At 37.8% G+C, this 26,298-nt stretch overlaps 1 protein-coding gene across 1 annotated transcript in view; it reads right to left on the reverse strand.

Annotated features, from left to right (window-relative positions):
• Positions 1–26,298, reverse strand: part of ASAP1 (ArfGAP with SH3 domain, ankyrin repeat and PH domain 1) — a 78,695-nt gene that overhangs the window by 10,793 nt on the left and 41,604 nt on the right. Inside the window, exons 17-25 of the mRNA XM_057367574.1 lie at positions 26,029–26,215; positions 23,571–23,656; positions 21,911–22,026; positions 19,604–19,671; positions 17,048–17,155; positions 15,480–15,708; positions 5,895–6,056; positions 3,009–3,075; positions 874–932 (exon numbers count right to left, since the gene is read on the reverse strand). Of these exons, the coding sequence (XP_057223557.1) occupies positions 874–932; positions 3,009–3,075; positions 5,895–6,056; positions 15,480–15,708; positions 17,048–17,155; positions 19,604–19,671; positions 21,911–22,026; positions 23,571–23,656; positions 26,029–26,215 (1,082 nt within the window). The remainder of the gene's footprint in view (positions 1–873; positions 933–3,008; positions 3,076–5,894; positions 6,057–15,479; positions 15,709–17,047; positions 17,156–19,603; positions 19,672–21,910; positions 22,027–23,570; positions 23,657–26,028; positions 26,216–26,298) is intronic.

Consider the following 26,298-nt stretch of genomic DNA (forward strand, 5'->3'; position numbering starts at 1 on the left):
TGAAGTTGAAATTTTACATTTGCTTTTTCTGTTAAAATTATTTGCACTATCAATTTCAGGCATCTAGCTCCAGAATTYTGGACAAGCAGCATTTCCTGATCTTTAGGCTCTATTGTGACTACCCAGTATTAAAGATATAACATGTTTTTGAAGGATTCTGTATTCAGACAGAGCCACCAAGTAGGTCTACTTTCTACTTTATATTCAGCTGCTGCAACAACTAAAAAAAAATGAAATAAAACCTGCTGTGTGCGTTTAAAGAGACTACAAAAAAAAAGTTTATAAAAGAATGATGTTCCCTGGGTAGATGGTCTCAGCAAGGTTGTCACGGATACATAAATGAACATGTAACAACAGTACCTGATTCTTTTCAAAGTRTTTGCATTGACCACAACCTCTACTGCCAGAACATGGCACAGATACAGTTTGCTCCAAGATATCAAGAAATTTGACTTAGAGATATTAGGGAAAAAAAAAGAAGAATTTACCAATGAGAGTGGTTTAGGATAGAAACAGAAGCCCAGAGAGGTTATCCATGGAGATACTCAAAATGTRMCTGGACATGGCCTTGAGCAACCTGCTGTTATGGCAGAAAGTTGGCCCTGCTCTGGGTGCTGGACTGGACCMCAAGATCTCCTGAGGTCTCTTCCAGCTTCAATTAGTTCATAGGGCTTTTTTTTTTCCCTCCCTAAGAGTATTTATTTCAGTGCAATGAAAACCTTCCCATCTTCCAAAATCCTTTCAGTATTGTGAAGCTTTCATGSTTTGTGGCATTTTAGAAATAAAACTTCTGCTGAAAAGATCCATATATTTCAAACAAATATCGACTGTCACCCACATTATTATGAGAATAGCYACAAAGAGATCTCTTACCTTTCTGAGGTAGTTTGGGAAGAACTCTAGGGCCAAGTGCAGTCTTTGCAGTCCCAGTGCTAAATCAACAGATGTGAATTATTAGTGCTTACAACTCTTATAAAATACACTTATTTCTCATTTTTCTTTTCTTCACACTCTTAAATAAAAAACCTCAAAAAAATCCCTATATATTGTGCATTTATGTAATCACTTTGTCTGTGGATAAATCTTGAACCTCAAAGCACTGTTAAGAATTTGGTTGTTTTTTTGTTTTTTTTTTTTTTTTTGGGTTTTTTTTTTTTTTTCAGAGAAAAAGACATACAAACCCCACACAACTGCAATGATATGGGGCAGATATATTCTATGAACTATGGTACGTGCAAATCGTACTCTGAAAAGAGGTGCAGCTGAAAGACCAACTCTGTGAGCAGATGCTGAACATTAAGGAAAATTTGTTCTTCAAAATAATTATACTGAAGCATACAAAACATAATCTGTGCCCTATGTCAGTGCTTTGAAGTTTTCCARGACTGAGCCTATGCCTTGTAACATCATGCACGTGTATGATATTGTATYACACACACATTGCTGCTGCAGGAGGAGCCAAGATCTCTCCTACTCCAAGGAAATACTGACAACTGTAGGAAAACAACATGATTTACTCTGTCAACCTGTATTACATATGTGTTAGCTATTCTCACCAAAATTTTTCCTCTAAAAGCACACCTAAGTCACTTTTATAGAAAAGGACTGTGGAAGAACAGAAGAAAGCAAATTGATTAAAAGTATTAAAATCAAACAATAAATAAAAATCAGTATCAGCTCAAAATAATGACTCAAAACACATGAGAAAAGAAAAATGAGTGAAAAAGCTGCCAAAATACATTCAACACAGCAAAGAATCTCCTGCATCATCTCCAGCCTTGATTCTGGTATTGCTTGTCTCTGCAGCCAATATTTCAAAATGAGCATGATGAAACATTTTAACCTCTAGTTGCTTTTTAAATAGCCAAAATACATCATGACATGAAACTGAAAGAACAGCCAAGCTCTGTCTTGACTCAATAAATCACAGAATCACAGAATATCCTGAGTTGGAAGTGGCCTGCAAAGATCATCAAAGCCCAGCTCCTACCTCGGCCTCTCTCTAATGCCATGGAGTACAAACACCACACTTTTACCCTTGTCTGACAAGGACCTAGGATRGACCCAGCTCTCTGTACTGTGGAGCATCACCACTTTTCCCCTGAATGCCCYGTGCCAGTTGGATGGATTCAGCAAACATGGGAAGCCAGCTGTGCTACCAACAACAGGTCCCTYGCCTGTCCTGACAAAGCAGATCCCAGTCTGGGGGTGTCCAGAAACTCTTCCTACACATCATTTCCTGCRCCCTGTTTGATGTTACACATCCATACCCAGTCACAGCCAATCCCAAACACTTGTGGTCAAGCAAGGCTATGTGCCTGAAGCAGGTGTTTACTGGAATTATCGTGCTCTGAACCTCAGGACTCTGGAATCACAGCACAGATAGAGGAGTAGCAAACTCTAAGTGACAGCAATGTGTGGCTGTCCTTACAACTCCAGCTATTGAWAAAGACACTTGTAATGGACAGACCTGATGAACTATGAGCTAAAAGCAGTTCGTGTTACTGCAGACTGTGTGGCAGCACATAAGCCTGACAGAGTGGAAAACAGCTAAACTGCAAGACTGAGATGAAATCTCTCTTACAGAGCCATCTTCRATGCCAGCCTGTACCCAGAGTGACACTGCTGCTACAGACAGGACATCTCACAATGAAACTGATAAAATAAAGTGCCAGGAGACATGAAAATAAAACTTCTGTCCTGCTGGACTGTGGTSTGAGGCAGCATTCCCCAGCTGGGAGAGCACTTCTGTAGGAGCAGCAGATAGATTYGGGTACAAGTCGTTCTGTCCATCCCGCTCAAAGGATGGATTGTGCATGAACAGCGAGGAACAAAGCGTAGGAGGCTCAATGGAGCCAAAGTATTTGTATGCTAGTAAGGCATGCAGAAAACTAATGAAGAAACATAGCTAGGATTTTATTTCCTATGAAAGGCTTTTCTTTYGTAATTTACAAATTAGTTATATTTATTTAAATTTTCATCTTTGCCTTCATATATGCAGATTTTACCTTGACTGCTGAGACATCCCCTCAAACTTGTTTGCAGCCTTAGTTGAAGGTGGGCCCAAATCATTACCTGAGGTGAAAAGGAGGACAATTAAAAAAAAAAAATCATTAGGACAACTGAAATATAATCAGCAGAGGATGCAGCTTAAAGCAAAACATATATTCCTCCAAGTGTCTTCTATACAACATATCTAAATGACCATATATAACTTTATTCTTTGTTAATACTTTTGCAGCTGAAAAAGCAGCAGGGACCAAAATAATCCAAGATGACCTTTCATAAAACACATTTTAAAACAACTCACTGGTAGCTCTCATCTCCTGGCAAGAGAAGATTGAATGACATTGCTGTAGGGCATTTGTTTTGAAATAGTGTTTCAATTTTCTCAGCATAGAAGAAGATACAGCAGGCCAGTACCAGATAAATTTATCACAGATGTTTACATTTTGCATTATGAGGCACATCTTTTTAAAACCACAATGAATTTGATTTTACTCACAAAACATTAAATTTCTAAGGATTGATATTTTATCCTATATAAAGAACATGTACAGCCTTTACTGATTTAGCGACTAATTTGCATGTTCCCATAACCTGCACTTTAGCTATTGGTAAAGAAAAGATCGTGGGTGTACAGAATCCTGTCAAAAGGCAGCAAAATCCAAACCCAAGTGCTCTGGACTCCTTCAGCAGAAAGCTTTTCTTCATTAGCCATCACCATTTCAAAGGTATAATGATACCAAGTCATTTGGTTTAGTGACTTTCATCCCCCTTTGCCTCTCCTATTACAACATGTCTTAATCTTGGAACCAGCTTCAACAACCATCAGTAAATTCTGTCATTGAAATAGATGCAAAGTGACATTTAATGATCCAAGAACACAAAATACTTCTCATTCAAACGAATGACACATTTTTCTAAATTCCATTCTTGGCACATTGATGTCTAAATGAAACAGTAGAAAAGGCTCATGCTGTGCCCTGCTAAAAATATGTTTGTGTTTAGAAGTGGTGCAAAAAAGGAACTAAGGTAAACCAGTGAACATGGAGATCCTACAGATAAAGCAAGGAAAAATATCTCACGGTTGCTATGGAAATACAAAATAATCTAAATGACATTTTTAGAACATCTTTGAATAGTAAGTCAATTTGCTTAGACATAAGCTAAGGATTGCTCTGCTTGAAACTTCAATTAATGCACAGATTAGAAAACAAATGCTGAAATTCAACATAGCAAGAAATAYAACAACACAGAAGAAAGCTTCTGAGAGGAAAAGCAGTGAACATCTGAAAATATTCTTAAGCAGAAAACACAAAGGCAGATACAAAAAATTCCCCCTTTATGAACACAAAATTTAATACTTGCTTAAAAATCCAAATGAACTTTGAAACAAGCTTTTATATTCATCTCAGCTAAGAAATCAGGGAGAGGAGGCCCCTCTTCCATCCACTGAAGTTTAGCCTGCCCTGAARAGCAGTGAAGAGACAGAAAAAGCAMTATTCTTCTTTGGCTATTCTCTGACAAGGTGCTTTACTGCTCCAGGTTTCTTCCTCTTCAATTGCACACCTGCACCTTCCTCATATTTCCTTCTTCCTTTATTTGTAGTCTAATGTGTTTTAAGAAAAGTTGGCATTTGCTTAGCATCTAATCCTATCACACTTTTCATCCTACCAGTGCTATGCCATACAGGRTTTTTTACATTTTTAAAGTCCAAGCTCTTCAAAATGTCTTCACTACCTCTGAAATAGTAGTACAGGGGTGTTAGATTCCACAGCATAGGAAACATTTTTTTTTTCCATGTCCTAGACCTCTTGAGAAGTAGAGAACTGAAAAGGTTTCATTATTTGTATTCCTTGARAAAAAGTCTTTTTATTCTTCATATTGAATCCTAGATTAAATCACACATGAGTACTCCATGATTTAYTATATTTAACTCAATTTGCTGAAAAGCACGGTGATCTTAGACTGGATTTTTTTTTTTTATTTTATAGGCTAGCAATTGTGTGTTTATGCTACACAATAGAGCAGAGAGAGGATTCTCCTGAGATATAAGTACTGCATGGATGATGCACCTATGTAAGCACTGGATTCCAGTTTAAAAATTTACAGATTCGTGGAAATCCTGCCACTAAGACTAAAATTACACCAAATTACATGGGCCTGAGATTTATAGCTGCCAAGAGAATTTGACTGTAGAGAGCAATGTTTATTCAAAAGAGGAAGRATCTGAGTAGTCTGTAAAATGGTTTCCAAAAAGAATCTGTCAGAAAGTTATCCTGGTTTAAAAAAAAATTAAAAAGCCCTGTTTCTGTGTAATTTCTGCTGGTAGAAGGATGAAAACCTATCAGTATTTGTGTATGAACAGACAACATCACAAAAGCCAAATACATATTAAGACAACACATTCCCACCAGMGAGGTGTGAACACTTTACAGGAGAGGTGTGGGTGGCCCAGAGCCCAAGGCAAGAAGCTCCTGTGGCATTTGTGAGTGGGGTCTGTGTTTGTGAGCAGGGCAGAGCAGCACGAGGGGCAGAGCAGCAGGAGGGGCAGAGCAGAGGCACAGGCAGAGGCAGAGGAGAGCAGTGGCTGCAGGACTGGGGTGAGGGCAGAGCCTGGGCAGCTACAGCACAGAGAGGGAGGCACTGGAGGAGATTGGATTGGGCCCCAGGGGAGTGGGGAGGATTTTCAGCTTTCTCGAGTGAGACTCGGCTGCAGCAGCCTGGAAGCCAGAGTGACAGAAGATAGAGCTGCTGATTTATCTGAGCTGACGTTACATCAAGCTGCAATCATTGGAAAGCAAGCACCAGGTAAAAAAGAAACCAAAGATCATATATCAGCCATCATAAAGGTTTTCCCCTGCCCTTTTGTTTTGCATTTCAAAACTCACCCCAAGGAATTGGGCCCTTATTCTGGGGTCCATGAGGTAGTGGGCTTGGTGGGTCAGAGAGGGTTCTTTTGTGTCCTGGGGGTGGGGGAGGTGGTCTCTTCTTGGAAAGAGTGGAGCTGCCACTAGAGGTTTGAGTGCTTAGAGGGAGGGTTGAAGGTGGGCCTGCAAAATAACAAACAACCTTCTTACAAATACATGTGCATAAACGTCAAAGCAGCACTGAAAAATTCACAGTCAGACCCACAGCGAAGTGCAGCAAAAGACTAAAATAAAAAAGACAAGCCATGCCAAAACACTGTTCAGATTAAACGACATGTTCACAACATTTTTAACCATCTCAGCTGTGGGAATATAAGCAACTTGACAATAAAATGACACGTGTACTTATGTTTAAAAAATACAGGATTAATCACGCCAAGATTTCTAATTTTAGGCATTGTCAAAAAAAAAAAAAAGCAGCATGAAATCTTAAAATTAAGTAATATTTAGCACATGGGATTAAAACTGCTGTTAAYTTATACCAGAATGAAAGCGCTTTCTATATGTTCTAATATGTGGGGAGGTTTTATAGCCCTCCCGACCATCCCAACCATCCCATACAAATTTTGTTAATAAAATGGAAGGGGGTAGGARGGAAATAGAAATGCCTACAGATTTCCCTTTCACTTTCAAAATATGATTTTTAGCTTGAGAAGATTTTCTGTCATCTTTTTTTCTTTTCTTCTGTGGAAAAATACATCAAACTATGCATTTTAAGAGCAAATTGTTTWACATGGTATTAATAAAATAAACATCAGTGAAGTCTTTTCTGGGACTAAGATTAGATATTTCGTGGCAGCATCGCTTATAAGAGCCTATGCAGTCACCCCTACCCTCAAACACTTATTTCCCTCTGAATGCTAGCACAAGCATTATTCAACACAATGCACATTTTACACAATATGGGAACAGATACAGSTTGAAAGACAGAATAACCCAGCAGGAAGACAAGTTTTTCCTAATCAGCTTCAGCATTGACCTTCACAAGCGTCTCTAATAAGAAGCTCAAGGAAACAAAGCAGGGCACAACCGGCAGCGAGGGGACGACTGCTCGAGTCAGCTGCCACCACCGCCCAAAGAAATTACTTGTAACACTTACCCACATTAGTTCTACATTAGCTTAGAACAGCTCCAGGGGGGTTGTTGTTGGGTTTTTTTTTGGTTTTTTCTTTTTTTTTTTTTTGTTAGTTTTAATCTAACCAACAACTAAGATTTCACTGCAGTCATGACTTTGCAATAAGTTTTGCACGTCAGACAGCTTTGCCATCAATCTGGATAAATGCAGAAAATTGACATAAAACTTTAAAAGCAAACTCTTTTTATACCTGAAATTAAAAGTCTATTGTCAGTCTATTTTTCAGCGCTGTAGAACCAACTTGCCTATTTTTGAAAAGCTACCTTATTTGAACAGTACTTGAGACAAAACCTTATTTTAGTTACTTGACATAAACCCTACCCTGCAGCACACAAAACTAGAGCTACCTTCCTTAAAAATATTTATGAATATTCACTATAAGTAGCCTGGAAATGATCAATACCTGCACTCCTTCCCAAATTATTATGTATCATAGAAATACTGAAATCAGTGAAAAATAATATTTGTTAAAAATCCTTAGGTGAAACATTTAACACTGACAAAAGTAATTTCAATGTTTCTGTCAGCATGAATCTGTTTGTCAAATACTTTTTGACAGGTGTCCTCCCTCTTTCTTATAAGCAATGAAGAAAAACTTAATAGAACTGCCCCTAATGAGTTAATAATTCAATCTATTATCTTCCAGATTCAAGCCTGGAAGGCCTTCTGCTATGCAGGAGAATCCCTCAATCACAGGCCCAGCAGATATTTTGGGCCTGGCTTAATTAATTGGTTACTTTTGTAAATCAAATTATATATTTTTCAATTGCTCCTCTCAGTTTACTTTCAAGTTCAAAAACCATTAACTGACAAGTCAAATGCCAGTGTGATTTAATGATTGCTCTGTAGTTTGCATCCTTATCTTTTCTCATTCTAATTTCTTCATTGAGCTTTAGTAAATAAGATAAAACCACGCATTGAGACGTTTCTGAAACCTAAATCAACTTTCCTTGTGCTAAGTTTTGACGGACAACTCCTTAAACTCCCACAAGTCACCAATTCTTTATTTGCTTCACGAAACACGAATGAGAAGTTGTTTTGATTTGTGATGTAACTCAGAGCGTATCTGGGAATGGTGAGGGGGATCGTTTTTGTGACAGCACGTGGCAAACACAGCCGGGATGTCCGAGCAGCTGTCCCCGCATTTGGCACCGCACTGTTCCCACTGGAAAAATGGGAAATGCCTGGAAGTGGGAATGTCCGAGCGCCCCCTGGCGGCGGCTGCCGGCACTGCACCCCGCAGTCACAAACCATCCGAAAACGGCTTAAAGAGACAAAAAAAAATGGAGGAAATGCATCGAAATAGTATTGTGCGCTYATTGCAAAAATCAAAATTAAGACATGAAGCAAAATTTGTAATTTAAATTGCAAATAAGAGGAAGAAATCTTCTCTATAAAAATAAAATACAGCAGAATTTTAAAAACCCCTTAAAATTATATGGGCATGTTTTATATTTCACATTAGTTGTATTAATCCAGACATCACATAGGAGTTGAAAAACATCACTTCATAGTTTTCATGACATACAAAAGYCACAGGGAAAAGGTGTTTAAGGTATTACAAATCACAGTTTCAGACTCTCAGCATTTGTTTCTATATTAAATTCACAGAAGGAATAAATATGAATATAAAAGTAATACACTAATGATTACATGGTTGAAATATAAAGTAACTCATTTTCAAATAAACACAAAATAAAGGAAAATTTCAAAACATCTTTTCAGAAAGAGGCATAAAGTGGCATCACGCTTTGAATAAAAAAAAACATAGGGAAAGTTCTTGAATCTAAATCAGTTTATGGAAATAACTGGAAATAAYACAAGACCTTATGATGAATGGACTGTCTGTACAATTATTATAAAAGATACTGTATCACAGAAACACTTAGGTTGGGAAAGACCTTTGAGATCACCGAGCTGGACTGCCAAGACCAGCACTAAACCACATCTCTGTTCCAGTACCTTTGGGATTTCCTTCTTGGGGAATGCTGCACTCCTTCTACACTGTCTCCCAAGGGACTCTTGTCAACCAGGCTCTTAAACAGGCAAAATCTGTCCCCTAGAGGTCCAAGGTGGCAGTTCTGCTGATCCCTCTCCTTACTTCTCCAAGAATTTGCGATTGCTGTGCCCCAGATAGCCCACACATCCTTCTTTCTCACAAACAGCAGGTGCATTCCCTTACTGGCTCACTCACCAGCTGAGACAAAGTTCTCTTCCAGAACTCCAGRCACATCCTAGACATTCCTGCCCCAGAGAACARYGCCCAGCAATTGTGAGGCTTCTCCAAGCTGCTTAGAGGRTATCTCATCTGCCTCTTCACCCTGAAGGGTGGTCTGTAACAGAGTCCCACCATGGTATCTGCCTGTTGGCCTTTCTCTGATTCTCACCTATAAACATCTGACCCTACTGCCCCCATCATTCAGCTCAGATGCTCAAAACAGTCTCTAACACACAGGGCTGCYCCACTGCCTCTCCTTCCYTGCCTGTCCCATCTAAACAGTGTCAGTCATCCCACCATGATTCCATGATGGCAGCTATRTCATGRTTTWCCTGCTGCACAGTGGCTTCCAGCTCCTCCTGTYTGTTGCCTGTGCTGTGTGCATTGGTGTAGATGCACTTCAGTTGGGATACTGATCACCTTTTTTTAGGGGAGAAGCCCAAATTTCTACATCACTGGAGGCATTGCCATACCTTGTGTCTTTGCTGCCACAGGGCTCCCCATCCCTCAGCTGCACTGAGACACAAAAGACCTCACTGGTACACACACTGCCTCAAACCTGTGCTGCCCCCAGGGTTATCTCAAGCAAGCCTGGTTTTACCCCTTTCCCCTTTCAAATCTACTTTAAAGCTCTTTCAATGKGCAGTGATAACTCAGTGGCAGACACCATTGCTCCCTGCTCAGKCTGGCACAGTCACAGCCCCCTCCTGGATGCCATTCCATGCAAATTCCCATCCAAACTGCCACACCATGCTCTGCTCACTGGCACTGTTCGTGGTGCTCTCCAAGAGTTTCTTTGCACATCTCTGGGCTCAGCCACCGTTGTCCCTGGCCAGGTCCCCTCAGCTGCTGTGGCTCCTGCAGCTTTCTCTGTCCCCAGGCTCCCCTGGTTAAGGAAACACTCCTGAGCATCACACTGGAGAGCTCCCATTGCGCCGTCACTGGGGCTGCTCATCTCAGCAACTGCATGTCTGTGTATATACACACGTGCACACATAAAGCTGTGTGTAAAACCAACATCTCAAAACAATTCTTGTGTGATATTCTTAATTCAAGGCTGACTAGGTATCTTTAAGCAATAATCAGAGTAGTTACTGGATCAAAGGTATTTTGTGATTCTAACCAGGCAGCAATTGAGCCAGACATTTCCCCTCCACAGATGTTTAAGTCATGATTTCTCACATAGCTGAGAAGATCACATTTCATAAAGGACATTTTCCTAACACAAGCAAAAAAAACCCCAAAAACCAAGAAGAAAACTCAAAAAAGTTGACCTGGAAGATTTTCATTTTGCTTTTGTTGGGCATTCTTTACCTCAGTTACTGGAAAGCAAATGCTTACAATAGTAACTGCTGTCATCTTCTATCACTTTGTCGTTTACCAAGATCAGGATTTCATGCRTAAACAGACCAAATAATCTCAAAATTATTGTACTAAGGTAAGTAACTGGGTAAGGTCTGCAATTAATAGTTCATCATTGCCCTTCAGGGTTTGGGCAGTTAGTGGGTAACAATTCCTTTGTGTACTTGTGAAAGCATGCAAAGATGTTGCCACTCAATCAAAAAATGGTGAGTTTAGGGTATAAAAACCTCACACATGTAATTTTTTTACCACTTAATGAGAGAGAGGGAAAAAACAGATTTCCAGCTAATGGTAGAATGGACACTGCAAAGGAAAGTAACTTAAATTAAAAATAGCATTTTCATTAAAAAGTGTTGCTATTCTTATTTTTAAATTTCTCATGAGTGACTTTTTGCATAGATATTACTAAAAGTCTTCTTCAGTTTGTCTTACTTCAGATCATATATTTTCAGTACTGAAAATAAGAGTATAATTAAAGACAAAATGATCATGATCAACGAGTAAGAAAGCTAAGAATATACATTGATTCAACATTAGCATTTGAAGTACATTATATAATTAATGCTAAAAAGAAAGGTTTAGTTTTAAAAGAAAAATACAAAATTTATATTAAAGAATGTTGTATTTTGGGTTGATTCAGAAATAGAAGAGYCCYTGAAACCAACAGTCACCAGTTAGCYTTCYCTTCCTAYTAYGGTATTRAAAAATACAAAGTCTTAGTGGGATAAATAGCATTATTTAATCAAAATGTACAACACATTTATACGAATACTAAAAAAAAAAAGTCTCCAAGGATATGCAAGAGAAACATAAAATCCTGAAACCATTCAGAAGAAACATGATGACCTCAAAGGCTGAGGTAATGGAAACGAGAATAAATACRTTTGTGCTGTAAATTAAGGACTTCAGTTGCAAATGGTAGTAGAGACTGTGTAATACCTGCCATGTCAGGATATGTATGATACAATCAGGAAAAAAATAAGTAGGACCAAAGGATTCTTTGATGTGGTATTTTCAGTAGAAACAGCAAATTTTACTGCTGTCCCGACACTTCCAGTCAGTTGTATTTCAGAAAGTCGATTTAAACAGCAAAGRTACAGAGAAGATTTAGTGTGATGAAAGGATACCTTGAACCCCAGGAGAATGAAAATACTCTTCAATCAGATAAGGTAAAATACACTTGGTTTGTTTAGTGTAACGACCCAGACATGGAGACCTGTACAATTTCCMTCCAGCAGGGCCTTGAAACGACCACCAGCCACAGAAAAACCACCAAAGCTGAAGGGCAATGTTGGTACATGCTCAAAGTGACTTAGTAAACCCAAGAAGATTCCTGATCCTGCGTGCAAGGCAGTCAGACAGCTTCTAGAAGTTACTAGTAAATTCAAATAAACTMATTTGGTTAGAAGTTGAGTCTGATCTGGTGAAGGAGCAGATGATATGACAGTGTCTGCTGCAGCAGTGGATTGGAACCAYGAAGGAAATGCCTTTGGGTTTATGTATTTCATGTTAGAGCTAAGACAGAGTGCAAAATATGCAAACTTGTAGGTATCAAAGATCTAAACTTCATGRTACAGAATTTGTCCCTGACTGTCATGTTTATCTGGGGTAAATAGGCAGAACCACTAAAAAGCAATTAGCTTTCAGCTAAAGTGAAGGAAACCTGACTTAGATTGCCTAGCACTCCTCCAAAACTAGTTAGCAACATTACCTTCATACTGGATTTGCAATGAAGGTTGTTCAAAATTTTAATTAGCTATTGTGGCGAGCCATGAAACTACTTAAATACTGATTCTTTTTTCTTTTGAAAGCTTTGTAAAGCAATAGGCAGAAGACCTGCTAGATGTCCGGAAGCATGCAGATGTAAGCTGGAATGAACAATAAAAAATATGATTTTCAGAATGTTAAAATCTAAAGATTTGACTCACAACAGAACTAAGCTGAACCTGACTAAGCTAAGATAAACTATTAAAAAAGGCAGTGGTTGGCTCAGGCAGCCACTGAATTCATTCTATACTTTTCATTGTAAGGATGAACTAAATCTGTAGCAGAGAGAGCAGAAAGATGTATCCACAAATGAGACAGTGTGGAGAAAAATACATGAAGTTTGCTGCATTTTTAGGAATATTTTGAAAAGTTATCAAACTGGAAAATCTGGACATGAGTTGTAACAATTATGGAGAAACTTAAACATACCCATATCACCCCCTCCAACTATTCTACCTATACAATTATTTTTAGCCAGCATGTTTAATGAAAACCATAAGCAAGAGACATGTGCTTTAAATTCCTCTAAATTTACCTTCTCTACCCAGCACAGGTTCAGTGGGGTGGCTTCCCGACCACTGCAGCCCCACAGGAACACCACAGAACTTTTCTACCCAGGAATTCACTGGGCAATGAAACCAGCTTACAGAGGACTACAGGAAGGGGATTCATTAAAAATAAAACACGTTTTGGAAAGACAGTTTCATCTGCATGTCCCAAAGGATTAAAAGCCATGAAATTCAAAAATCATCTGGCTCCTTCTGAAATGAGACCCAACAGCTATCCATTCCCTACCAACTTCATACCCTAGCAGGGACCCATGCTGTCTGCCAGGGCCTCACAGCAGTGCAGGGACAATGACAGATTATGTTTGGGGCCAGAAGGTAATCTTAAATTTAAATACAGATTCAATGTTTTTGCCACTCTTGCTGTTTAGGGAGCAAGAGTAACACTACGTGAAAAAAACTAACACTATGTTTTCATATAGTCTTAAACTCAAGTAAGATATTAAAATGAACTTTTAAAACAAAAACACACCATCTGCTAAGTAAAATTGTGTGTTAAACTTCAGTGTAAGGGATATACTCAAAACTCAAAAGAGATAAATGCTACAGGTTTATATTTTTCTACACAAAAAAAAATTAACTCTGTTTCAAAATTTCAAAATTCAGATATATAAACATAATATATAAACAATGTCTTATGGAAGGAAAGTCTCTGCTTCATCTAAACATGTTCTAAACAATATGAGAGCTGGAAGTGGCAAGATAACAAGGGGCAGCACAGTTTAAAACGAATCCTAAGTGCATCTGAAATGATGCATCTATAGCAACCTTTCCACACTGATGAATTGTCCTATTCATTTGTCACTTTGTTCCCCCATCCTCTGAGTCTTGAATTATTCCTGTAATACATGTATACAATGGAAACTTCTAATTTCACAATATTGTTGAATGGATATCAACCAAAACTCCRGCATCRYTCACAGACTGTATAATTTCAGCATGTTTGAAGCAGAAAAGCATAGTGACTTTAATGTAACAGCAGTTCCATTCAACTTCTCCCTGACTTACCCTGTGAATCAGGCGTTTTCCACTCTGATGAAGCAGTTAATGTTACATTAGAAGGCAATTTTGTGATATKATTTCATTGTAATGTAAATAAGGATTTCTTTGCATAATCTCTGACATGAAAACACATAAGAACTCAATGCCTCGATTCTTTCTGAGTAGTTTGGTGCTGTGATGACTCCCTGGCCTAGGAACACCAAGGAACTTCCAGGAAGACCTAGGAAAATGCCTAACATTTCAGAAACCAAAATACATATTTAGAATGAAACACGAACATAAATATTCCCCTTCCTGGAGAAAAAGACAATTTTCTAGGTAAGTCTGTATGAGAGCTCCACTATATAATGACAAAGAAATAATGCTCATTATAATCCATTGAAAACTGACAACATACTAAACAGTGTGTACAGACACCAGATACAACCTCATTAACCTTCTTCAGGAAATGGGATGCATGATTAATTGCCAAGTCTTCCAACTTTATGACAAAAAGAAGTTATCCTAGGTCAGACTGAAGAAACATCTAARCCAGTACACTGTTTGCAATGAATAATCCATAGCAGACTATGAGACAGAGCATGTAAAAGGGAGAGTGGAAGGAATCAGTAGAATCTTGTAATATCTACAAGCAGGTCAGCATAGTAAAATTACAAGGAATACAACTGAGTCCCCGTGAAACTGAATTACAAAATCACATGTGAAAAATGCAAACCCTGGAAAAATCACTTTGCCTCATAATGGGAAACAAACTTTCTAAAAGAGAGAGCCAAGGGATCCATTTGAAAGTTGCCAGTGCATGACAAAGACTGATGGAACAGTAGTGCTTAAGCACAGCACCTGAATCATGTAAAAGCAAACACCTGACGGCAATACTGTCCTGTCCCTTTTACTCTTTCACACGCAGGTGAGAGCATCTCTGCATTTTTCCTAAACAAAGTCAATTACCAGTTGAGAAATGAAGATATAATAGTGCTAACGAAAGGGAGAATCAGCGTAAGTGCTGAAGTGTTAAACTATACTGTAACACTCATCAAAACTCAAGATTTCTCTAACAAGTCCACCATAAAAACACATAAAATTATTAATTTCTAAATTAAATATGTAAAAAGCAATTAAGGGTTTCTTTGTCCTAAAAAGTAGACCTGTACATATTATAACACAATAAAAAGTTATATTCTGTAAGTATATCCTCTAAACTTGAAGATTAGAGATATCTAGGTCAAACCATCATGATGAACTGCAGCTGTCTCATAAAATGATCTTTAATTTAGCAGAGTATTAGTTCATTCCTCAGCCATTCATGTTCAGTGTTATGAATGAGTMTATTACAAAGTGCACCCCACCATTTTTAAGTTCAGAACAAGCATTGTACCACACTAATGCATCAATAAGAAAAACAAACTGCATCTTGAAACATGGCAAAGTCCCTGGTTAAAGGAAGGGCAACAGTGGGAAAATCACTGCCTGCAAGTGTAGTTTRGAGACACACTTACCTTTGCCAGCATTTCTAGGAGGAAGAGGAGGAGCATCAGAGGTTGGAGAGGTGGGTGAGTCTGTGCTTGCAGAAGCAAAGATTTGGTTGGTAAAAGCTCCGTAGGAGAGTCTTTGCTTRTCTCTGGGAGTGCTAAATGAAGGATGAGTCAGTTTGTCTTGGGGAGAAATGCTTGAAGAGTGACAAAAACTTTGGGGTCTTGGAGATCTTTCYTTTTTTATAGGACTAGGCTGTGAATGGAAAAACAAAGATATGATACAGCTGTCTTAACACTAARTATAGTTAATATGTTTGGAAAATAATGTACCAGAACATAATTTGGTGAATGTGAGCTTAGTTATTTTCTTTATTAGACAAATAAGCCCCCATTCCTCCCTTTTTCCAATCCAACCTGAAAGGTCCTCTCTTCTAAATGAAAATTAAGATTGTAGCATCAACAAATCATCATGTACACAAAATTAAGTTTTAATGCAGGAGATACACATGAATAATATACTAAATAAAATATCARTAAAAGCCTAGCAAGTTTTAGAATATAAGAGTAATTTTCAGTGCATATAGCACGTTACTCAGAGCAGACAATTATCCTCAAGTATCAAGTATATTACCCCACTGATGCACTAGTACAAATGAACAAACACTTCTGACAGACCAGATTTATTGGGTGCCTGAACTAGCAATATAATCCATGATACAGCTCTTTTAAACACATCTAATTGCTCTTTGAAGAAATTTTACACATCAGTTTTTTCCTGCTGTACGTTAATGGGCGCATATGGAGCACGATCTGTTTCCCTGCAGCTCTGGTTCAGGTTATTATCTCCAGCACAGCATCCATCATCCTCCTGAGGCTCCTCACACAGATGATTATTTTGTTCTCTACTGTCCTTGAGGACATGTAAATTACTTTGGCTTCTGAATTTTTCAGTCCCAAGTGTCACAGATAATGAGAAATTGTCCACATTTCTTTCTGCAGCATTTATATAAAATAGGAGAGGTGTATTCGCATTTATTGCAGAAATAGACCACACAGTAATTAACTGACTTGCTAAAGTAGGACACTGAGGCTAATTTTTCACATGCTCTAGGATGGAAATTATTCTATGCCCTCAAGTTTTGCCTTTCCATTACTTCTTCTTTAAAAAAAAACAGGAATAAATATCACAGCATGGTTTGTGAAAAAGAGTTATTTATTCAACAACTAGGTTTTTAACTAATTTACGGAAAAAAATTAAGTATGTAAGCTTTGAATTTCTTCCAACTAAAATTTAACAGCCTAGAATTCTGTAGAGGATAAAACGACAAAATAGTCCAGATTTGCTGATTTGTAYTATACAGTATGTCTCATCAAAGTCAAACTTCTGAAGCAATCCATAATAACTAGGTTGACAAAGTATACTCAAAAAGCACTTGGCAGTCTTTAACAGAGGCCTCAGAATTAGGGTTTTTTTCCCTAAAAATATCAGTAAGAAAAGAAAAGTTAAAGTGGGTCCCTAATTACCATTTATTTCCAGGGAGCAGAAATGTGGACAGTTTTTGTACAAAGCTGTGTCAGTAACTCACACTTACCTTATCATCCAAGTCATCATCACTTTCATCRATTTCGTCCTGCCGAAGATTCCATTCATACTCCACATGGACGTGTGGGTTCAGCTTTCCTGCCTTGGCTTGAGAAAGCTGAAAGAAAGAAAAATTCTTGTTAAAATAYTTGCTGTTCTTTTGGTGTTAGCTAAGTCAGTTTTCTAATGGCAAGAAATAAACTGAAATATTTTGAAGTTTAAAACATTTMCAGATTAAAAAAAGAGCAAAGCACTTTCAGGGTGATCACACAAATGTCCTTCATAAGTTTGATGTACAGAAAAACAGATAAAAGAAAAAAGGAAAGATTTTCTCAAAATGGACAGAATTTGCCATGTTTGACAAGCATTTAAAAAGATGACATGAAGAGAAGATATGTCCAAAAATGCAGWATTTATCTGAAGCCCTCCTTTCTAAAAAGGAAAGGCAAAACCTATTTATAAATTTTGGTACATACAACTGCTGTGGCTCCAAAATCACAATCCTTGTACTTGAGTCAAATGAAAAGGTATTAATCCTTCATTTAAATATTTTACCCCTCTCTCTCTCACTGGATGATGCCAATATGCCTTAAGCACAAAATTCCTTGACTGTGCTAGCCCAAATAATGTATTTCACATTCTTTAAAAAACTACAACCTCAATGATCAGCAAAAAAAGGGAGAGAGCAGKTCATGGTTATTCTGAGGAGATAAATTCTCCTTTTCAACGCCTAGATTTTCCATCATTATTTATTCCTTCACATCCTTTGAAATGCAGTCTACTTGATACTAGGTGATTCAGGAGTGCCTTCAACCGTCTTCCTGAAATAAAATTTGGAATAAAGAAWGTATTTCCAATCTGTTATGCAAGTATTCATGAACCCACTTGAGCTGAAACTGAATTTAATTACACAGTAAAGACTCCAGTTATGCAGCAGAAATGATTTTAGTACATCTATCATAATGCAAACACCTAGTTATTTATCTTGTACTTTTTATTGCCCACGGCAAACTATGTGCTCATTCATGTTTCTTTTTCAGTCTTAACCTTATCTCATTGCTGCTTTTGGAAAAAAATGCAGAAAGCATTTTCCTCTTCAAAAATTAAAAAAAAAATAAAGGAGAAAAGGCATAAATGCTCTATGAGGGTCAAGTGAAATAATCAGTGAGGTATTAATGGAATTTGGATTACAATAACTAAACAATTAACTGCTAGATAAGCTCACTGATAACATCCACATGATGGTTTGTTCTGTAATGAAGCCAGTTGGTCCACATTAATGGCAGATGTCACTTTATTAAAGAGATAMTATAAAGATAAAAGCAATCCATCCCAACTCTGTGCTGCACAGCTGATCTGTTCTCCAGCTGACAGAACACTYGAACCAACCACTGGAAACAGCACTTGCAGGGCAGACACGGCAGTGACTGAGGAATCAGTCCCACCTTATCAACCATAGCAAAATGCTGACTTGCATCCCCAGAAACATGGAAAATTTCTTTGATTTGTGAAGGACAAGYTCTTTTGATTTTTCAATAATTAATTCATGACAAGAACTTTCAATTGTCAAAGGAAAGGCATTAAAATTACCAGCTGCAAAGCAAAAGTAGATACCCTTGGATCATCAAAATGAAGAAAAAAAAGAAGAAATAGAGTTAAGTAGCAAGTGACAACTGTTTTATAAATTCTCCTGGTTTTGTCTTTAATGTGAAACTGCCACAGTACTTTAACTTTTTAATACCTTGATAGTAATTAAATTCACTTGCCTACCAAATACATACATGCTGGTGGCACCTTGGAGGGGCAAGAACAAACAAGCTTGTTGGTCTTATGTAGAATCTTTATTCCTGGCTAAATGCTTCCCAGGAGTACCTGGGAAAATCCTTGACCCCTTTATTTCTCGAATACCACTTTTTGAGAGGTGTTTGTTAACATCCYTCATACACTCTCAAAATTCCAGGAGGTTTTCACTTTGATCATGTTCAGGAGAGGGACAAACTCCCACAGAAGCTGGTGTTCTACATCTTTTGATATACCAACTTCCAGACATCACACTTTTGCTTCTGAGGAGGGTAATTTTAAGTTGTTTAAATTCTTCTTGTAAGAAGATTTTCACTGTCCCTGAACTATCTGTCCCGATAAAAGCCAAGGCAGGAAAAGACAAAGATCCAGACCTAAAAGGCCTTGATTATTTTAATATTACAGGGGTTGTTTAGTACTCCTGATCTAAAAATCTCTAAGAACTGTTGAGGTGATGAAGCCCAAATTTCCATGAATGATGTATTTATTGGTACATCTGACCCTCCAGTATTTAAGGTCTTCAAATACACTGGTTAAAGTAACTAGTACTGCCACTAGAAAAAAAGATTCTTTTCTTAAACAAAGAAAATTACTGTTGTGTTTTAGATAAGAAAATAATCACCTGTGGTAGGGCCTTGAGCTCAGCACACAGCCAGCTGGCAACAATACCACGTGTGAGATACAGTGGTAGTGATATATTAAGTAGATCCCATTTTTAAAGAAGYAAACATTCCCCCTTGCCTTTGCCCCCAGGCTCAGTTCTTACCAGTTCCTCACACTGGACTGCTTTCACTCKTTTTGCTGTGTCCAGAGCCGTCTCTCCAGCTTGGTTTACTACAAAAATAACAATATAAAAAAGAGCAATTCTTTGAGATGTCTAAAGAAACAATCCATTATGTTTCACCACTTGTAGCACAGTAGCTTCTAAAAGTGATCAAAAACATCTATTTACTCTATAGCAGGTGCAGCTCTTTAAGATTCCACTCTAAGTGCTCATGTATTTCATGTATCATCAGGTTCTTTCTGAACAGCAGCATCTGCTGGGACAGTTCCCAAATCCCTCCTAACCATCCTAGCAGAGAACATAAAGAATTTTAGTCATTTCAATCTCCACTCATGGCCTTTGCCAGTAAAACTCTTACMTGAATGAGCAGGAGAAGCAAGCAGACAGGGTAAAATACCTCAAAAAAGAAAACTAATCTAAGACTTAAAAATAAAAAAGGGATAAATGCTGATCCAAGCACAGTTTACTTTGATTAGTATGTRGARGTTTGAAGCCTTAATTTGAAGATATATGAGCAACAGTAATTTACAACTTTCTAGTTTCATCTTTATAAAAGCTATAAAATSGTTTACAATYTAAAGTAACAGTTGATCAGAAAGARGGCAGTATCTGAGCCCYSTGGAAGGTCCTCTGGCACAGCATCTAATGGAATCCTTCCCAGATGCTCARTAGCAAATCTCTGTAAACAAAAACAACTCCCACACTCGATATGGATAAACCTTAGGTAAAATGTACTCCCACAGTACATCAGAAAATGCCATGGAGCTGGAACAGAGAATGCCCAACAGCACATGCAGATTGTAAAGCATTTCTGTGATCAGGAACCGAAAATGAGCAAACTGAGATCTATAAGCATAAATGTCCATGTGAAATATTACATAGAGAATGYCAATCAGCAATCCTAGAAAATACAAAGCAGTCCTCTAGAAAGGCCTATGACTTTGAAAGAATTCAGCTCCCCAGAAGCAGGATTTCCTTATGGAAAYATCTATCTGAGATGATTCAATATGAAAAGGAATGGAAACACATTACTTCTTAAATGAAGTTAACACCCAGATAGCTTAAGGGACTACATAAATTACAAAGWTTCAACTTTTAGGTATCCATCCACCTGATGCTTCTAGATCTAAAGCACCTGTGTGAGATCACTGAAAAAAACTCTCTCTCCCACAAAATAACCATAAAAAACAAGACACCAAAAAGGTGTGAACACACCTCTGACATCCACCTAGAAGAGAGTTCTATGGAAGGACCAATAAACTTGCTTTAAATGGATCAGATAGCTTTCCCATTACAACTGCTAAAAAAGTCACATTAAATTCTTTGACTAATGATAATATTGAAACATATTCTAAGGAGCTATAAAAAGGTAAAAGAAACCAATGACTTCTGCCATTAAACTATGAACTTTAATTTATTCAACAGTTCTTTATCAAGCAGTGGAGGGAAGTGATGGTGATGAGGAAAGAGAGAGAAATAAAATTTTATACTCCAGTTTTCATCAGCTGTTAAAAAAAAATCTTCTCTCCTATACCATAAACTGATTGCATGTAAATGTTTTATAGACAGGCTGATCACACTTAACTCCTGGGCCTAACAAGCTGGATTCATGGGATACCTTTCTAACTCACAGAAAATGGTAGAGAAGGGAGACCATCCTGAAAACAAGAGAATATCCTAAATGTGAGCAAACAGAGATTCTATTTTTAATTCAGCTTTTGGTAACCCGTGATGAAAAATGAACTGATACATGTAAAGCAAGTGTTATACCTATCTCAAACATGCAGGTGGCAAAGAGAAGCAGAAAAGCAGCTGAGAAAGGCAGCTGATCCTTTCCCTGATCTGTGCTAGTGGTGGCTGGGATGTGCTGGGTGAAACCACAGCACCAGCTGTCTTTGATATCAACAGAAGAATTAAGTGCTGTGTATATAAAGCCCATGTATCTAAGCCCATGTAATTAAACATTTGAAGCATTATGACATACAAGTTCTAGATTAAAAAATAAACCTAAATTCCAGGCAATTTAAAATGGGTCAGAAAAAAACCCTRTGAAAACCTAGGGTTTGCCATAAGCATTTCATATTAGAAATTTTGCCACTATTTTCTTCTAAGAATTCCATGTCTCAACTGAATGTTTCCTTTAGTGTTGTTGGAAAAGCCTTTATCCTCCTAAGATAATTTTATTTTAAAAGTTTACCTAGCACAGAGAAATAAAAAAAAAAAGTGGCCAAAATAATGGAAAGAAATTTTAGGAAATCTTTATTTTCTGGTTTTAAATAATGAACTTACCTACATCAATAGTTGGCTTCCCCCTCAAAAGCAATTTCAAACACTCAGGCTTATTATATATACTGCAGTAGTGTAGAACTGTATTACCCAATGCTGTTTGTTTGTCCAGGTTTCCACTAAAATAAAAAAGAACAGACAATCAAGAAAAGTATAGTAGCTTGCTATTCATTTCAGATCTAGCATCCTTATAAATAATGAATGCATAGTAACTTCAGTGGACAAATACGATGTAGGAGAAAAATACGTTTTTAAATTAAACATTACTTTCAAAGAYCAGTAAGAATTGTTCCAAGGACACTGAGAATACCTGAGTTGGGATTGAAAATGACTGAGAATACGCAGATGCTCATTAAAAMAACTAAGGAAGTGAAACTGAAAGACCCAAACTTAGTCCTCTCTAGTCATGCCTGTTGTTTTCCACCTGCCACTTTACTGGAAATCCTTTTTCAAACATGCCAAATTAGCCCAATAGAAATATCAGAAAAGTAATTCTGACACAGTCAAAATTGGTTAATGAGTCCYATGAAATCAATGAACTGTGAAGAGAATGAACAAAAAGAGTTCTAAGAAGGATGTAAGGACAACACACTGCGTTAGGGAAAGACTGGCTGTGCAAAGAGGCTCACAGGGCTTTTAAAAAAACTGTAYTTTTGTCAATTTTCAAATTCTAAACTCAGGTTTCTCAAAAACTGTTRCTGACATTTTGGGATCAATAAAATCTTTTCACAGACCAGCAAAGCAAAGCTCAGGAGACAACAGCTTTTCCCAGTGTTGCCCTATATATATTGAGCAGTAAGTGCAGAGCCCACGGGGTTCCTAAGATGCTCTTAAACTTGAGACTGACACAAAGAAACACACAGCAGACAGAAACACACACAAGATTATGGCTGTCTGAAGAAACCATGAGCTTCACAACAAAACAAAATAATTCTAAATAATCATCCAAAATAAAAAAAATCCTTTAACAATGCTCAAAATAGTAATTTGGGCTTCTAAAACATTTTTGAAATTATGATTCAAACAGATTGAAATATTAGTAGATTATTTTCTGTARCTTTAATAACACTCTCTTATAATCAGCACTCATACTTTTCATTAAGGTTTTTTACTTCTGTGAACAGATCCCTTGACAACAAAGAACAACTCAGCCAATAAACTAGAAGATGAAAATTACTAATTAAGAAGTTAATGCTCTCAATAGCTCTAATACAGTTTATTAATTATTGAAAGGCCTTTTTCAAAGTCAATCTGTTCATAATTTTCTGAGAAAGATCCTTGTTTTCTATTGTCACAATTCCATTCCATGTGTCCTGCATTTGGCACATTTACCTGCCATCCCTCCTGTACCTGAACTATTTGATGGCATTGCTTCATATTGTCACATCCTCTAAATCAATGCTCTCTTGTGAACTACAGAATTTTTCCATTCATCCTATTTTTATGTAATTGCTKTCAATGTTTTTAATCTACACATCTTTCCCTCCCTCTACTCATCAGGAGCACAAAGGTCAACYCAAAGGTACTAAACTATGCTCTTTTGAAACATATCTAAGGAGAAAGATTATCAGTGATGAGCAAACACTGTCCAAGGAACTGCCAGGATAGCTCTGAACATTCACATTTTTCATGTACAATTTAATGAAAAATTAGCAATCCATACCAGTTTTGTACAAGGAAGTCAACCAGATGGAGAGAGGTTTGGTCAGCAGTYCGGACTGCTAAATGAAGGGCTGTTTCACCTGGCTCCTAAACACATGTAAAGAGAAGTTAGATTTATGTGTCTTATTTCTGCAAAGCTTTTATATCAGACCTATGAAATACATATCATTCACTCTTTACAAGTATTTCAAAAGAAAAATATTAGTAAATTATGATGAAAATTATTATTGTCTCTTTTTAATCTTGGAAAGACACCATGTGCTTCAAAYGAAATGGCATCACACTTTCAGAGATCTCAGCTTTCTCAAACCCAGTTTTCACTTTTTCCAGCTGGATGGAACAACCCTGAGGAGCCTTTAACCATTTTAGCTTCTAGTAACTCAAAGGGATCCTGTCAAGAAAAACCAAGTAAGTTTGCAGTACTTGTAACTTTACAACAGCCTGGTGAGCACCAAGCAAAGTCACAAAATTATGTCCTACAAAAACAGCATCACAAAAATCAGTCCCACATATRTTAAATCTCTTTCAGACTTGCAGGACAGTTGGAGTTGGACAGGACCTGTGAAGGTCATCTAGYCCACCCTCCCTGCCCAAGCAAGGCCACTGAGGASCAGTTGTCCAGGACCATGTCCAGRTGGCTTTGGATTATCTCCAAGGACAGGGACTCCATATCCCTGGGCCACCTGTGCCAGTGTTTGGTCATTCTCACAATACAAAAAGGTTTCCTGATGTTCAGAGAGAACCTCCTGTGCTCCAGTTTGTGCCATTGCCTCTGGTCCCATCCCTGGGCACCACTGGGCCCTGTCCTCTTTTCACCCATTGTATTTACATACAATGATGAGGACCCCCTGAGCTTCCTCCCAGCTGAACAGTCCCAGTCTCAGACTCTCAGAAATATTTGTGGCCCTTCACTGCATCTCTCCAGCATGTCCAAGTCTGTCTGGCTGTGGTGAGCCCAGAGCTGGGCACAGCAGTGCAGTGGTAGCCTCAGCAGTGCTGAGTGTAGGGGAGGATCTGCCCTTCACCTGCTGGCAATGCTTTTGTGCTGCCTGGAATCTCAGTGGCCACCTTAGTCACAAGGGCACCCTGCTCATGTTCACCTTGGTGTCCATCAGGAGCCCAGGTCCCTTTAGGCTGAGCTGGGTGGTTCCCAGTATATACTTGGTGCATGGGGTGCTTTCCCCAGATATAGGGCTTCTCTTTGTTGAACTTGAATTGAATTATACTTTATTTTCTATACGTGTCATATGCATTAATGAATTGATATAGAAAGAGACATGCTGTTTAATTTCATTTAAAAGTTGCACAAGAAGTTAATCTAAATTTAGATTTCATTAACTACTATTGATCATAAAGGACATTTAAAAAAGCATATTACAATATATATACTTAGAATTGAGGTCCTAATTAAAAAATATTATTTTATGAAACATCAGAGAATTTACAGCGGAGAATGCTTCTCTAAATGTTCTAACTGCAAACTACACTTCCATTGGTGTTCATACCTTTCTAGGTACCACTGCCTGTAAGGGCTGGGAAGACTGAGGAKCTAATTCTGTGGTAACTGCCATTGATGACAAATACAGAAAGCTGACCTTGCAGTCAGAGAATTCTTATTGTGTTTCCATGATAAGCACTCTGTGATAGCTCAAGTGCTCAGACTACTCTTGAACTTATCCCCTTCAMTGAATACAGGCACTGTGTCCTTTGCCAACTTAGCTATTTCCATACAACTTGTTGAAAATATTCTCTGACATTTCTCCATTTAACCTGGCTTAAAAGTRATGGGAGAAAGCATYGCTGAGCAAGTGGTTACATGGCATYGATTATCTATAAAAATAGGTTACTTTGCTCATGATTAACATTTGTCCATGGATAATTGAAGTCAACCTGAACCCATTTTTCCAAAAACCTGTTACTGATTTCAGGAGGAGGATCAAGCACTCAGAACTTGATACACACAAACATACATAATACACCCACACCCACACACAAAATAATCTTCCTGGATGAAAGAAAGTGTCATCAGATTTATTCTTTTCTCATCTACAGCAATCAGAGACTTGCAAGCAGCCAGAAATGTGTTCCATCAGCAGTTATTTTAAAAGCAGGTATGATACTGTATGTGTTGTCAGGTGACTCTGGGCTATYAAGCCCTGCTTCTCTGGGACTTTTAGAAAAGAGACACGACTGCAGAACAGGGGTTTTCAGCACATTAAGGTTGCACCAAAACAGAGTATGATATCCCTAATGCATCTCACACTCCTTTAAGACCAACTGATGACAAAAGAGAAAGTGTTCTTTTCCCTCCACACAAAGATGCTGTGACAAGGAAAGGAAGAAAACCCCACAATTTTCATCTTTTGCTTGTTTTATCATCTAAAATAGAAGACCAACATCCAGGGTATTTTACAAATACACATGATTTAAAATTGTCTTTGTTTACCTGCTAAGCTTACCTGTCCAGGCTCCAACAGTGGCTCCATTAGCTCTACCCCCTCTGCATARACTTGAATTAGTGCAAGTAAATCCCTGGATTTGACAGCCTCAAGTAATTCACTCAGTTTAGCTGCTGCAGATGCACAAGTCTTCCTAGAGAACTTATGATCTACATATTTAGCAGTGATAAATTCTTTACGTGCAGTCCTGTGGGGTGTGAAAATAGAGCTTGCTTTAGAAATTTTTAGAAAAATGGGTCAATGATTTTAATTTAAAATCACCTTGCCTAA

This window comes from Malurus melanocephalus, unplaced genomic scaffold (genome assembly GCF_030028575.1).
Source record: "Malurus melanocephalus ecotype Western Australia unplaced genomic scaffold, MMel_1.1 scaffold_3, whole genome shotgun sequence".
Taxonomy (NCBI): domain Eukaryota; kingdom Metazoa; phylum Chordata; class Aves; order Passeriformes; family Maluridae; genus Malurus; species Malurus melanocephalus.